Here is a 14,309-nt window from a genome sequence, read left to right as displayed (position 1 = left end):
GGTCTATAACTATAACACGAAATGTATAAAGGTTTATATCTGAAAGGAAATATTTAGGACAGAACAGAGCAATCACAATGCATTATGCAAATAAATGCTAGAAAAGCTAATAGCAATTCAGCACGCAAAAAATAAATAAATAAATAAAACCACAAAAAAAAATGCATTTTAAGTCAACGAGAGTTTTCCTTAAATTGTCTTACACATTAGCCTACAAAACACCTATAATAATAATAATTATTATTATAATAAAACCATTTATAAATTAAATAAAAATTATTATTGTTATGAAATAATCTAGCCTACAAAACATGGAATTAAATTTAGAATTAATATTGAATTCAATTTTTAATGTGCTCCGTTTTATTCAGCGTTTGTGAATGAATTAGCAGAAACCTGGATACGAACAGTCGCGCACTTCATAAATAATATAGGGATATGTTTAGAATTCAGAGAATATTGGCTATTTGAGAAATATTGGGAGCTGTTCAGTCCTGTGGTGCTGAAGTAGCTAATTTAAGTAATTCACCCCATTCCTACAGTGCCTCGAGATCTATTTATTTGAATCAAATCATTGGCATTTATAATCCAATACTATAATCTTCACTAATAAAAACTATTTTATTACATATTATTAGTAAAACATTAAATATTTACAAGCAGCCTTTTTGAATCCGCCCAATTTCCTCTGAGCTCTGGCAACGTTTTGGCAGAAGAATATGTGAGATATGAGTCACAGCACGTTTAGTGCCATCATTATTGCAAAGCCTCTTTATTTAATAAATTTATATATATTTTTTAGAGATTATTTTCCTTTTAGTTTCGTCCACTAGAGGGAGTATTTTCTCCTCATAATGTGCATGGTTCCTGCGATTCAATTAGTGCCAATAAAGAATATCAGAAAGAATTATGATACTAATAATGGCATTTACATTTTATTTAATTAACGTGTGATATCAGTCATTGCATAGACCTTAATCAATATTTGTTTGACAAGAAAGAATCACATGGTCTGTTATTTCCAAGAATGCGTCTTATAAAACGCAAAGTGCCATCACACAGAAAATATAGCAATAAGATATGTTTTATTTATTTGGATTCCCTACCCCTTTATCATATGTTTTATAATCTTTTTGACAGATCAGATGTCATTGGAAATATACAACAAGCCTTGCATATATATTCACATTGATTTAACAAAAACGTTTACAGTCGGCAAACAGTATAGTTAATACAAAGAACTGTATAAATAATAAACATATAAAATGGAGTTTCAAATACACAGCGGTCACGAGAATTAATGTTCCATATACGGGTTTCAATTACTCTCTTTAAGTAAATGACAACAGTAGGCCTACAGTTTCAAATAAATAAGACTGTCGTTACCCTGAGAGTAAAAAGAATCATGTAATAATCTACCATTCACAGACGAGCTTCAACAATGGTGACGGTCGCTCAAAATTATACAAATAATTATGATAAAAAAATACATTAAAAAAAATAATAATTAAAAGAAAACTTTGCATGCGCGATTTTTCCCCCCCGGGAGTCAGAGGGATTTTACTGACCCTCCATGTTCCCGGTGGGTGTCGGTGGTGAGCGGGATCCTGATGGAGAAATGTCGTGCAGTTTCCTAATGTGTTTTTTAAGATCAAAGTTCCTGCAGAAACCCTTCCCGCATGTCGGACAGGTGAAAGGCTTCTTGTCGTTGTGCGTGTGCATGTGAAATGTGAGGTTGTACACCTGGTGGAAGGCTTTGTTGCAGATATTGCACTTGAACTGTTTTTCTCCGCTGTGAGTCAGTTTGTGGTTCTTGTAGTTTCCTTGAAAATAAAAACACGAATATGAGAAGCCAAACCCAATAAACATGGCAGGAAAATAATACAACAACACTGTAAAATAATAATTGTATTCTCAAAAAGTTCTGAGAACGTTTTTGCATTGCTTTAACTCATCAAAATACGTTTTTTTAAGTTATACAAGATTCAACTAATTTTTTTTTAAGTCAATGTAATTTAAGTCGAAATGACTTAAACATCCAAGTTGATTGTACTTAAAAAAATTAGAAACTTTAAAATCTTTAAATAACAAATTGCTATAACAAATAGACATTATAAAATCCCTTTGAGGACGGATACCTTTCTGATGAAATCCTTTCCCGCAGAATTCACAGATGAAGGGTTTGTATCCCGCGTGAATTCGTGTGTGAGTGTTGAGAGTTGAACTTCGGTTGAAAGCTTTACCACATTGGTTGCATTTATGTGGTTTTTCCTGCAAACAAGCGGAGGAAAATAGATTGAAAAAAAATATTTCACATATTTTACTTGATAGATACATTTTGTAGGCCTACATTTTGCTGATAAGCACTTACAATAGGCTACTGATAAACGGAAATTAAAACATTAAAACATTAACATTATTATTATTAATTAGCCTATTATTATTATTAGCCTAATAACTTTGCACATTTTTTTCCATAAGCTATATCATTATTTTAACTTTTATAGTAAAAAAAAAAAAGTAGGCTAGGCTATACATGAAACAAAAAACAAAACAAAACAAAATATCCAAAAACGTCTTTAATAGGCTATTTATTAAACATTTAAAATGTAAATATCTACATATTCTAAAAGAGAGAAGTAGGCTATGCCATGCCTCCTTTTATTGCATGATTTTTTTAAACATGTAAACGGCATGATACGAACATTTAAAAATGCTGGTATATGATATATATATATATATATAAAATAAAATAAAATAAATGTTAATACCGAAACATTTATTACGCTATATTTACCAATTAAATATCACAGAAATGGCAATTTAGTAGGCTATGGTTAATACATTAATTTGAGATATTACACCAGCAGCAGCAGCAGCAATGTAATTATTTGTAAAATCATGTGCATAATTACCTGAGTGTGTATGATTTTATGGCGACACAGAGTGCTCGCTTGTCTGAATCCTTTGCCGCACACTTTGCACACGAACGGTCTCGCGCCAGTGTGAACCGGCATGTGACGCGTTAAGTTATAGTGCGCGTTGAACACCTGGAAATTACAAACCGTGTTAAAAAAAGAAGAAGTGTGGAACATGTTGGCTAATCTGTGTTAAAACAGAAGATCAATCTCGCTCGTCTCACCTTGCCACAAACTTCACAGGTGAACACCTTTGGTTTGGTTTGAGGAGACCCGCTGTTTAATTTGGCCGCTGAGTTCTTGAACAGCTTCTCCGACAGGATGTGCGCGCTCTCCTTCATGTAATGGTGCAGGTGAGAGTGAGAAAGCTCTTTAAAAGACACGCCAGGAGGACACCTGTCCACGGCGGCGCCCGCTTTGCTCTTCTCCGAGGAAAACAGGCTCTTCTGGCGCGCGTGCAGTGGCGTGTTGAGGAGGTACGACGCCATGGGGTGCAGGTTCACCAGTCCCGCGTGAGGCGGACACGCGCCTTCCCCGCAGTTCAGGTAACACACGGCGGCGCCCATTGCGTGGAACGACGACTGGTTGACCACGCGCGGCCGGAAGAGTTTGTACTGTCCGATGGCCGGGGTCGCATCTTGCTGCTCGTTCTTATAATTCAAACCGATGTTCAGGAACTCGTTCGCGTTGTGTGAAAAAGCGTCAGGGTGGTCTAATCCGTTAATGTGAAGTTTATGCGGCGGCTCGCAGGCTAGCGGCATGAGGGGGATCATGCAGTGCAGCGGGGCGGGAGACTGCTTTTGCTCCGCTTTCCCCACGGGAGCGTGGAACAAGTTCGGGAACGGTATCGACTTTGGCTCGGGCGTCCTTGCCATAATCCTTTCGATCGAAAAAGCGAGAGGTTTGGAGCTCGCGATCATGCTTCCTCCTGTTGGAGCCGAAGGGGCGCCGAATATTCCCGCTGAGTGGTACAGCGCGCTGTCCATGACTCGAGCGCAGCACCTGTACCTGTGTCCTCCTGTTCTAGATAAGTTTGATTCCTCTCAGTGACCCGCAAGAAAAGACATCATCAAGCGCAAAGGCCCCCTGGCTGCTCCGCTGCTTGTAAATTGCGGACAATCAGCACTTATGTCCGCCCAGGATTGCTCAATAAAGAGTGTTTTGTCAATAGCGCAACTCAGGGCTCACCACGCGCGCGCGTCAAAGACACGTAAAGCAGCCCAGATGCTCGATTTACTCAGGCTATATCAATCACTAGAGCGGCTTTTTTTTTTTTCTCTCTCTCCCTTCACTTGTCCTACACACTGCTGTGGGTGACTAACTCAAGAAGGTGCTCTTTATTAGCACTGTAAAGCGCTGGGCGAATCTCCGGTCTCCTCGCGCCTCGCTGTGACATCATTGTACCTCGCGCACGATGACAGGCGCGCGCATGCATCATGTTTGTCAACATTTGACATATGAAAACTTCTATACCGCATTTTTTGGGGGGTTGGACTGAAGGGCGATTTTTTTTCAAACAACATAGTTAATTTAGGACTTTACTGCTTTTTAAACGAGAAGTATTGCATAAAAACGAACACAAATGAAGACTTAATGGACATTAGGCTACACAATATTTGGATTTAGGGATTTTGTTTTCCTGTTTTTTCCCCCCCGTTGTAATAATGTCATATTTATCTTCTTCAAATTAGTTTATAACTCTGCATTTTGTCTTTTTTCCCTAAACTGTGTAAACGGTTACAAACCATATATCTAGTTCACTGTAATAATAAAAAAATAGGCCTATATTTTCATGATTTGTTATCTCAACTTTTTTCCTTTTGTCAAATAATCTTGGATAATTAATGTGGTTCATAACATCATATTTTGAGTTTCTGTTGATTAAAAAAATCTCCTACATTTGAATTAACTCAAAATTGTAAGCAACCCGGTAACTTTTTTTAAACCAACAATATTTTTTTTACAGTGTTGTAACACTAGTAAAAAATAAAATAAAATTGTGCACGAACCTGGTAATCGAAATCACGTAGCCTATTAAAAACATTCTAATTCAAAAAGGAAAATATATATTTTGCATTTTAATTCGAAAGAGCAAATAAAAAAAAGAACAAATAGGCTACATAGACTAATAACCCTAAAAACATAACGTTTTAAATAGGTTTTTAAATATGTTAAATGCAGGCAAATGTAGCATATTGCCCTGTTCATTTCTATTTTTATACAGAGTCATATAATGTCACCTCAGGGGGCTGTTGGTCATGTATGATCGTAATTTTACCCCATGTAGTTATTTTTTAATTGGTTAAACTGTTAATAACGGTTTATTTTTGCATCTTAATATTTGTTGGCTATTAAAAGCTTGTCATGGTTTCCAACACCCATATTAAATATGAATATACGCTTAAATCAGCTCCAGTGTTTAAGCGGTCGATTAACAGCACCTGTCATCTAGTTTATAGCCTATGATGAATTCACTGATTTTTCCAGGCCTATCTATACATAATTTAATGTGAAATGTAATCAAATAATTATTATAATTATTTGCATGCCGTTAGTGAAACTTCACGCGACCATTCCATGGTTTTGACATCACGCGCCACACATCCAAAAAAGATTATGGAAAAGCCATATTTCGCATCAGACGACCTTCGTTTCCCAACGCAAACTCGTGAGAACGTTCATCTGGGAATTGTGCGCCAAACGAGAGGTATTAACAGCAAAAACGCCTCCAAGGAGCTGAGATCATGTCATGAGAGAGTGAGAGAGTCGCGCGCGTTACAATCTGTCCGCGAGCTAAAGCAGAAATGAAAAGTGGCAGTTCGGTGTGAAATACAGTGACACTGATTCGATGCGAAGACGCTTTTTTTTTCGTCGAGGATTATTCTGATTAAAAGGTATGGGAAATGAGTGCGTCGATGACATATTGAGCTTTTAAAATATTTTGATGTTTATTATTAATTATTGGCTACTTCGTTTTTATTTTTAAAATGGCTATTAATAATCAGCAGTAGGCTAGGCTACGACACACACGCTAAAATGATGATGTTTGTGTTTTCAGGGCGACTTTAGAACATTGCTAATTTTGACTGCTGTTCAGTTGGAAGCAGATGGGTGTCAAATAACCTGCAATTTTGAGCTTTTTCACATAAGCAGTCGCCTCACTGTTGTCATATGCTGCTCCTCAGATTTCCTCAGCTGGGCGAAGGCGAAACGGGAAGAGAGAGAAATCCTCTGTGATTAGCCTAATGTTATATCAAGGAACAAATGCATCTTAATATTTGTTGGCTATTAAAAGCATGTCATGTTTTCCAACACCCATATAAAATATACGCTTAATCAGCTGCATATGAGAAATAATTAGCTCATTTTTAAAAGTAAAAAATTTTTTTTAACGGTTCTAGTGGTTTTCTGATATGACTTAATAAATAAGAATAAGAATAAGAATTTAATTTCCCGTGACTATTTTCGCTGTAATTCCGTTAACAGCATATTTCAGTATGATACACAATTTATGATTCGATGACAGCGATTATCTCACAATCGTGATTTATTTATCTGACACTGAAGCCTTGGCATATTTTTTTACCCTTAAAAAAGTATTTCTTCAAGGTCTCTGCTAGACTAGATGGATGAATCGAAATTATCCCTGTAAACCAACGTTATCAAACTGCATTTAAGTGATTGTAGATGTCGTATAATTTTTAAACGTACAGTATTATCTATATCAATTAAACAGATTACATGTTACATAATATAAATGTAAATATCTCCTGTTATAGCCTACCTTTAACAGTCTTTTTTTTTATTCGACGTTTTATTTTGTTAATTTATCATTTTTCTATTATGTTATTAATTATTAGTCTTACTAAGAGTAAAACGCCTAGAAATAATGGTCATTGCGCTATTGTATAGTAGGCAATTCCAGCAATGTGTTTCTATGAATAGAATTCCATTTCTTTTAGATGTGTTTGTTTAATATGATGCACAATAAAGATGAAGGCCATTTAAAGTGATAATGAAAAGAACATGCAGAAAACTGCACACTGAGTGGGATTGATATCGAGACCAACAACTGCCATCGTTTTTATTAGTGACCAAAAAATGTTTAATACTCCAGGAGAACAAATTCTAGTCATTAATAAATATTTGAAGTGTTGCTTATGCTTTGGCTAGTAAAAAATCTGTATTTAGTTGTTTGTTTCCACTTTTCCAAAAATGTTATGAATTGCAATCTAATCTAGAATATGATTAACATTTAAATGCATATAAAAATGAAAATATAAAAAGCATACTCTTTTTATTGTTTTTTTAATGTCCTATAAGTTGTATTTAGCCCTTGTAAAATGCTTTCATTTATAGGCTACTCAGCCTTCATGTGCATCACATAACTTAATTCACATCATAAAAAAAGACCAGAAAAGTGACATTAAAAACACTTTAATTGTAACACTTGGGCAATCTCAGGTGCACAAAGACAATAGAAATATACAACTCTTGTTAAAATCCAGTGACATTTTCTTTCATCTGAAACATAGTTGGACATTGACAGCATACTATACATGACACACTCAACGGTTACTTCTACAGAAAAATCTGAATGTGAACTCACAGCAATTGAGTGGAACAGTGTCACGACTTCATCGAAATAAACAGTGCAACAACTAGCATTTCATCCACCATATTTGGAGCTTTGGCCTGAGGATCCCAAGCTGATGCAAAAAAAAAAAAAAAGAAAAGAAAAAAAAGCACATAAGCAGACACTACTTCCCTCACGCTCTGTATTTCTAGCTTTCACTTCGGTACACCGTGTCTATGATACACTTACAAATCATCAGCAGGACCCCTGTGCTATTCGAGCATCACTGCACATCAAATACAGAACGACAGAGACACTTTAGCAGTCTGTAAGTGGCCAATGAGAGTTTTTACACAAGCATGGTGACATCGGCTTAGACGAGAGGGCAGAGTAGCACTGGCTAGGGAGCATGAAGCGTGAGCTCCAATCAGGAGAGCTGGAATCCGACCTCTTCGTATCGAGTTTATGACCATCCACATAGATGGGACGTTAACCCTCCTCTTCATCGCTGTCCCTCATGGTGATCCCCTGCAGGCCGTCCGCGGCCGACACGGCTGCCGTGGCTTCCTCGATAGTGAGCCGGTTGTAAACGGTCTCGTAGCTCTTGTTGTTCAACGTGCCGTCCAGTACGCCCTGCAGCCTGAAGTCACGGTACGACTTCTGAACCACAAAAATAAAGAGCAAGGAGAGCGATTCAATAGTTTAAGGACACGCTTTGACTCCTCGTACATTAGGATTCGCCTGAAACGGCACTCGTGTCACGGTCAATTAGCATCAATTGAGTTTCCAACAAAAACTTCTTCACACAATGCATTCTTTATTTGTATTTTTTACCTTGACAATCTTGATGAGTGTTTTGAGTTGGTAAACATGCAGCTGCTGATCCAGTCTGTCCGTCAGCCACACACACATCGCCTTCATGAAAGAGTTGTACCATTGCTGTGCATGTAAGAAAGAGAGAGATAAACCTTGAAGGGGACACAAATGCGATGGAAAAAAAACATCAGCACTTTAAGCAAATAAAAAGATGTGACCTACGTGGGGCGTGAAAGAAAAAGCTGCTTTTGGTTAGTGTCAAAAGTTCCCTTTTTGTGCGTTTTTCTTGTATGATTGAGCCTTGAAATTTTCACATATACAGACAAATTTTGCAGTCCTCAAAAATGTTGACAGCCTTTTTAGCAAAGGACATGCAAGAAACCGCCAATTACCTATTCAGTGTATTAAAGTATTTAATATTCATTAAGAGTCATTACTTCATTGCTCATTACAGAACTTCCTGCAAGTATCTTCTCGTGCCCCAAGTATCATGAGGTCACGTTCGCACTTAATAACAACCCTAAAGAAACCAAACCAACTAATTACAGGGCTAACACTTGAATCAGCGTGTGAAGGGTCACCTTGCACTCAAAACACCTTTTAAATACACATTTTACTTTAGGTGAGGACACCTTTTATAATTAGCGGTTCAGAAGGCCAGACTTTTCTATGAAAGAAGCACGTTCTTTAATCAACGGCGTTTAGACGGTGAATCGGTTTTGTGCCTCCGACTCGTGTTGGCATTCTGCCCACTGATTTCATTTCGGAAATCATTAGCTCACATCGACGAAATGTGCACATCGAAGAGATCTGCTTATCTAGGAGCTCATCACACGCATTCGTTTGAATACATGCACAAGCAAGACTGTGTCATACAAGACCACATCATCATCATCTGTTTGTTTGTGAAACGCATCATAAGGCCTGTTTTCATTGAGCTTCCCATGTAATTTACTGTCAGGCTTGGCTTTAACGCTTTCAAATTTGTGACGGGAGCGTAAATGAATCCAAACAGCGCAAAAGTAATCAGCAAAGTCCGCTCCTGCCGTTAACGGAAAATGGGCAAAATGGAAAGATGAGAAGCCACTTAATTGAAGCACTTAGGCTGGTTGGGAAACAGATGACTGTGCCCTAATTGTTGGAGGTGAAAGAATAGCGACGCATTTCTTCATATCAGACCAATCTCCGTCCCGTGTGTCAGTAATCACATGCTTAAGTGTCCACTTGTCTGGTTCATTAGAGAGGCAGAGGAGGGTGGCCTCTACACCTGTGACCAGGCTGAGGGCCGTGCAAACCTCATCGCTCTGCTAATCATAGTGATTTAACGCCCCGGACAAACAGACCGCAGACTGCAAGGGCATGCGGCGACTGATTTTCCTATTTCCTTCGGCATCTCCACAACAACAATCGGCGGCCTGATGTACAACGGCTCGTCCTCAAGAAGAAGCGCTGAAATACATTCACGGCTGAACTTTTAGCCGTCCAGAGATTCGAATTAGATTAAATGTTTTGAAACAGACTGACGGATTGGGAAGACTTGATGTTTGGAGATGCACCACACACACACACACACACAGGCCGCCTGATGAGGAAGTTTCTGTGGTGACACACGGCGACCCTTCTCTCGACTCACTCCTGGTGCATGACTGTGCGCGTGTGACACACATTAGAGGCTGTTGGTGTTCAGGGCACCTCCATCCCACCCGCCTGTCTCCATCGGCGGCCTCGGCAAAAGTCTAATAAATCAAGAGAAGACATCAAACACTGCATCTCTCCAATCTGGCTCGGAATAGAAAGTTTTCGAAAGGCAATCTGCTCGGGATTTATAGGGGCGGGAATGTTGTTGTGTACGTTCTCTCGAGTGTTTGTGTCTGTCTATAGATCTGCCGACTCTGAAAGCGGCACGGAAGGATGAGCAGTGTGTTCTAAACAAAATTAAGGAGTGAGAGGTAAGCGTTTGCATCTATCTCTCTCTCTCTCGATGTTGTTTGAGAGTAAACAGGTCAACAGGAGCCCTGGGTGAGTGCTCAGGCACTGGAAGTGGTCACAATGGGCTGATGAGTGCTCTTGGTGAGGCCTCGTTGCCTCTTGCAACAAAAACTTTCCCCACCCCTTCTCACCTCCCTCTGCCTCGGCTTTACAATACCCACAGCTGAGGAGATGTGGCAGGAACGCGGCTGGAAACCAACTGGGACGGATTATAAAAAGGAATAGATGTTGGAACATTCATTCACTTGTAACGGCACACCTGAAAACAACAACCTTGAAGCAATTCTGCTAGATTTGCATTGCTCTTTAAACTTATTACGAAACATTTCTGATGCTAGTGCGTCTAAGGCCTTGTTTACACCTGGTGTCAGGATGCGTTTTGGTCGATTGGATCACAGGTAGACGAGGGAGGCATTCCTGTTTACACCTTATGTTTTAATCCGTCTCTTTTGTTCACTTTTTCAACCATTTCTGTCCTGATTTCTTCGAGGGGAGGGTCCATGTATGGTTTTTTTTCAGATCTTACGATCTAATGGACAAAGTAAGCTCATGCAATTTACATACGACTCTGTTTACACCTGAATTTAACGTAACAGGGCATAATTCAGCGGGTTTGGCATGAAACTTACGTCAAAGATTTTCTCTGTGTACATCTCGTCATTCACACGGTCTCGCAGAATGTCCTGGTTCTGCCGTACGAAGGTGATGTAGGTATCTGCTAGATCCATACCAGGTTTCTGTTGAGAGTGACACATCCAAAGTCAACATGCTCATCAGATTAATTCATTCTGGGTATTCATTTGATTTTTGTTGATGCATTGCAAAGCGAATTTGACCAGAAAACATGCTGATGATTGATTTTGAGTCATTCAAACTTTTACTTTCATAAAGGTGCACTAAGTGAAATGTTTTACATTTAAGAAATCTATAATATTTTTGACAAATGTTTAAAACATCAGTCAGAACAGTGGCCAAGTAAAAGTTGTTTTATCCCAAATAAGGGAAGGTCCCCCTCATGGTGGCAGCCATTTTGAGATCACATGACCAGGTTATTCTTTTACCTTTGACAAATAACTTATTTCTTATTGCACCCTGTTTTTGTATGTGTAATTTTGGTTATTTGTGTCGCTCCTTTATTACTTTAAGTTTTATGATTTAAGGCCTGTTCACACAAAGAACGATAACTATAACTAGCTATAAAGTTATTAGCTATAAAGTTGTAATAATCGCTATAATTCAATAAGAATAGTCCACACCACAACTATAATGATAATGACTCAGGAACAATATTATTGGAATCACTTTCAGAGCATTTATTTTCCAGTTGATGAACATTAAAAACATCAACAGCCAATCAGAATCCACCCGATTTTAAAGAGCTCAAGCATTTAAAGCGACAGATGACAAAACTGGGCGCACTTCTGAATCAATAAACAGATGGTTAGATTCTTATAGTAATCTTTCATGGTGTGAATTGGCCATTACTGTTTATTCTTGTCTTGTAAAGACACTCTAAGAAAGGAGATTTATTACAAATATTAATAGGATGATGATTACCATGATTAATAATAAATACAAGCTGTTTTTTTCTGCTATGGCATTGCTAACTAAATTCTTTGTTTTTATATGATGCTGCATTCAGTTGTGTTAGTATGAAGAAGTATAAGACAGTCGTGCAGCGAAATTAACAAAAATGACTTAGTACACCTTTAATTCAGCCATTATTTTGTTTGTATGACAGGATGAGCAAATCAAACACGAATACCAATTCATTGACAGCCACCACCATCTTTGCCTGCTGAAGGATATTTATGAGAAAATGCTTTTAAAAAAACAACAACAAAAAAACAACACTTGTAAACGTATTAAAAAAAGTAACAAAAAGCACCTACGACACTTATACCCCGTTAAAAGCAATCCTTTTACCTGTGGAAATGTTTTTCTATTCACACTGAGGCTGTTAAAACAGGACAAAAATGTCCTAATAGTGCTGTAATTGCTGTGACACATTTCCCTCCCATGACTCAAGGGCTGATGTAGCTCGAGGGCTTGAACGCTGGAAAACCCCCTTTATATTAGAGCGCAAAGAGACACCTGAACATCAACCTCCTGTTCTGGTCAGGCCTCGCTTCCTGTGAGTTTGTGTGTTGGTCATATGACAGAATGAAGGTCCAATGATGAAATAGTTAGTACCTATTTGAAAAATTGTTTTTTCAAAGAATCCTGAAAAAATCCTGTAGAGTTGCAAGTGCAACTTGTTCACGGAAAAGCTCCCTTATTTTGAAAGAAGCAAACTGTCACACTATTGACATTTATGTAGTAGCGTCACAAATTCTAGTTAGGTACTCCCCAACACTGGAGAGCAACACACACTGGACAGTATAACCTCCTGACCGCATCAGAGATATGAATTGGACAAACAACAGTTGATCAAAAATGACTGGGATCTCAAGAGGGCTTCATGTCATGTTGAGTAAGAGGTCTTCACAGACATTTATATTATAGTGGAGGGAAGAAAACTGCCACTTCCTGTGGAGAACCAAGCGTATAATCGCTGACGTATCATGGTAGTCACCTGTGGCTCCACAAAAGGCACTTGGGTGGAAGCAAAAACGGGGTATTTTTAACCCAATGCTCTTCCTTCCATCAGTCTGACAGGACGACAAAGCCCGTGATGGGACGATAAGTACACAAACACGATCTTCTCACACGAAATCCAACCGGAGGACCGAGGGACGATCCGTCAGGCCAGACAATGCCACGACGACTGGGTGTGGGCCATGTGTGAAAGAATAAATGGAGAGGTGTGGGATGGTGCGATTAAGGCCAGGTTAATGACTGGTTAAGCTGAGCGGATAAATGGCGTGGATGGGGAAACAGAAGAGAAAGGGAAGGGGAGACGAAATGCGCAGTAATTACACACAACTGCTAGCCTGGCTTCCTGCCACTGCTTCATTCACTGTCCAGGTGCAGGTGTGTGTGTGAGTGTGTGTGCACGATAGAGAGCGTGTGAAGTGCGTTTGTGCAAGTTTTGAGTAAATACTCTGTTGTGGTAACGCTAATGCGAACGCAGATTCGAGCCGTGAGTGTTAGCGTGGGTGTGAATGTGCGAACGAGTGTGTTAACAGAGCGCTATCGGGAGGGCGTCTCGCCAGAAAGCCCCGGCGCTTGAATGGCAGCCTTCACAAAGGAGCAGAGGAGCTTAACCTTTCGTGACAAGAGCCCAGAAATGTTCAGTGCCAAAGGCCAGACCACAGCCAGGTTCTTCCCTCCCTCTCCGGCTTCAGCGGGAGCTGTGAAAAGGGCTTTACACGGAGCAGCGTTCCTTCTGCACAAAAGCGCAAGGTGGAGGTTACGTTATAATTTGAGGGGGAGATGGGGTGTTCGCCCGCTGCACACCTCGGGGAGCCAGACCCAAGAGCTCAGATGGAGCGATGGGGTTTGGATGTGTAGGGTTTGAACGACTTTCTGTTCTTAATCTCATCAGTTTGCTTTGCACATTGGCCCCAAATTGTTATTTGGACACTCAAGTCGCGCCTAAAAATGTATGAATGCCATCAAGTACATCAAATATCATTTATCTGAAAGAAAGTTAGCATAATTGCAAAAAAATTCAAGTTTCAAATAAAAAACTAAACAAAACAATAGGTAAACTGTTGGGAAAACTTTACTCGAAGCTTTTATATATAATGTATTGTAAAAGTATTTCTAATGCATTAATTATGCCTTTTAATGCACATTATAATGCATTGTATGGTCTCATGAATAATTATAACCACAGTTCTAACACATCATCATAATTATGTTTAGCCTATAGAAAGTATAATGCATTAAAATACAAGACAAACAACCAATTTTAGATGCAACAAGGTATCTGCAAATATTATAATGCATTTTGGCTTTGGTTACAATTATTTATGAAAAGATATGATGCATTTATAATGCATAATGCATTAAACCTTTATAATACATTATACATAAAATCTTTAAGTAAAGTGTTATCAAACTTT

The 14,309-nt window shown here is 38.8% G+C and overlaps 2 protein-coding genes across 8 annotated transcripts in view; both read right to left on the bottom strand.

Moving 5' to 3' along the window:
* Window positions 1-1,073: 1,073 nt before the first annotated feature.
* fezf1 (FEZ family zinc finger 1) lies at window positions 1,074-4,209 on the bottom strand. The gene is made up of 4 exons (XM_082160604.1): window positions 3,143-4,209; window positions 2,916-3,050; window positions 2,139-2,271; window positions 1,074-1,823 (listed from the first exon to the last, which is right to left on the bottom strand). The coding sequence occupies exons 1-4, from the start codon at window positions 3,902-3,904 to the stop codon at window positions 1,561-1,563; spliced, it is 1,293 nt and encodes a 430-aa protein (XP_082016730.1). The 5' UTR covers window positions 3,905-4,209; the 3' UTR covers window positions 1,074-1,560.
* A 3,130-nt stretch (window positions 4,210-7,339) lies between these two features.
* cadps2 (Ca++-dependent secretion activator 2) overlaps window positions 7,340-14,309 on the bottom strand; it is a 156,149-nt gene continuing 149,179 nt past the window's right edge. For 6 of the 7 annotated variants that reach the window (XM_082159262.1, XM_082159261.1, XM_082159260.1 and 3 more), the window contains 3 exons: window positions 10,929-11,036; window positions 8,329-8,433; window positions 7,340-8,154 (listed from right to left, as the gene is read on the bottom strand). In XM_082159262.1, coding sequence (XP_082015388.1) covers window positions 7,984-8,154; window positions 8,329-8,433; window positions 10,929-11,036 — 384 coding nt within the window. In that variant the 3' untranslated portion in view covers window positions 7,340-7,983. Of the gene's footprint in view, window positions 8,155-8,328; window positions 8,434-10,928; window positions 11,037-14,309 lie in introns of those variants that run through there. The other variant, XM_082159265.1, reaches the window with a different exon arrangement.

This window comes from Leuciscus leuciscus, assembly GCF_965113295.1.
Source record: "Leuciscus leuciscus genome assembly, chromosome: 25".
In the NCBI taxonomy this organism is placed as follows: Eukaryota; Metazoa; Chordata; class Actinopteri; order Cypriniformes; family Leuciscidae; genus Leuciscus; species Leuciscus leuciscus.
This window is presented reverse-complemented; position numbering and strand designations above follow the sequence as displayed.

Bases quoted from the DNA above. Each gene is read 5' to 3' on its own strand.
- fezf1 (XM_082160604.1), bottom strand. From the start codon at position 3,904: ATGGACAGCGCGCTGTACCACTCAGCGGGAATATTCGGCGCCCCTTCG. The intron at 3,051-3,142 runs GTGAGACGAGCG...TGTAATTTCCAG, and splicing joins CCTGTGAAGTTTGTGGCAAG to GTGTTCAACGCGCACTATAA. The intron at 2,272-2,915 runs GTAATTATGCAC...GCTTGTTTGCAG, and splicing joins ATAAAATCATACACACTCAG to GAAAAACCACATAAATGCAA.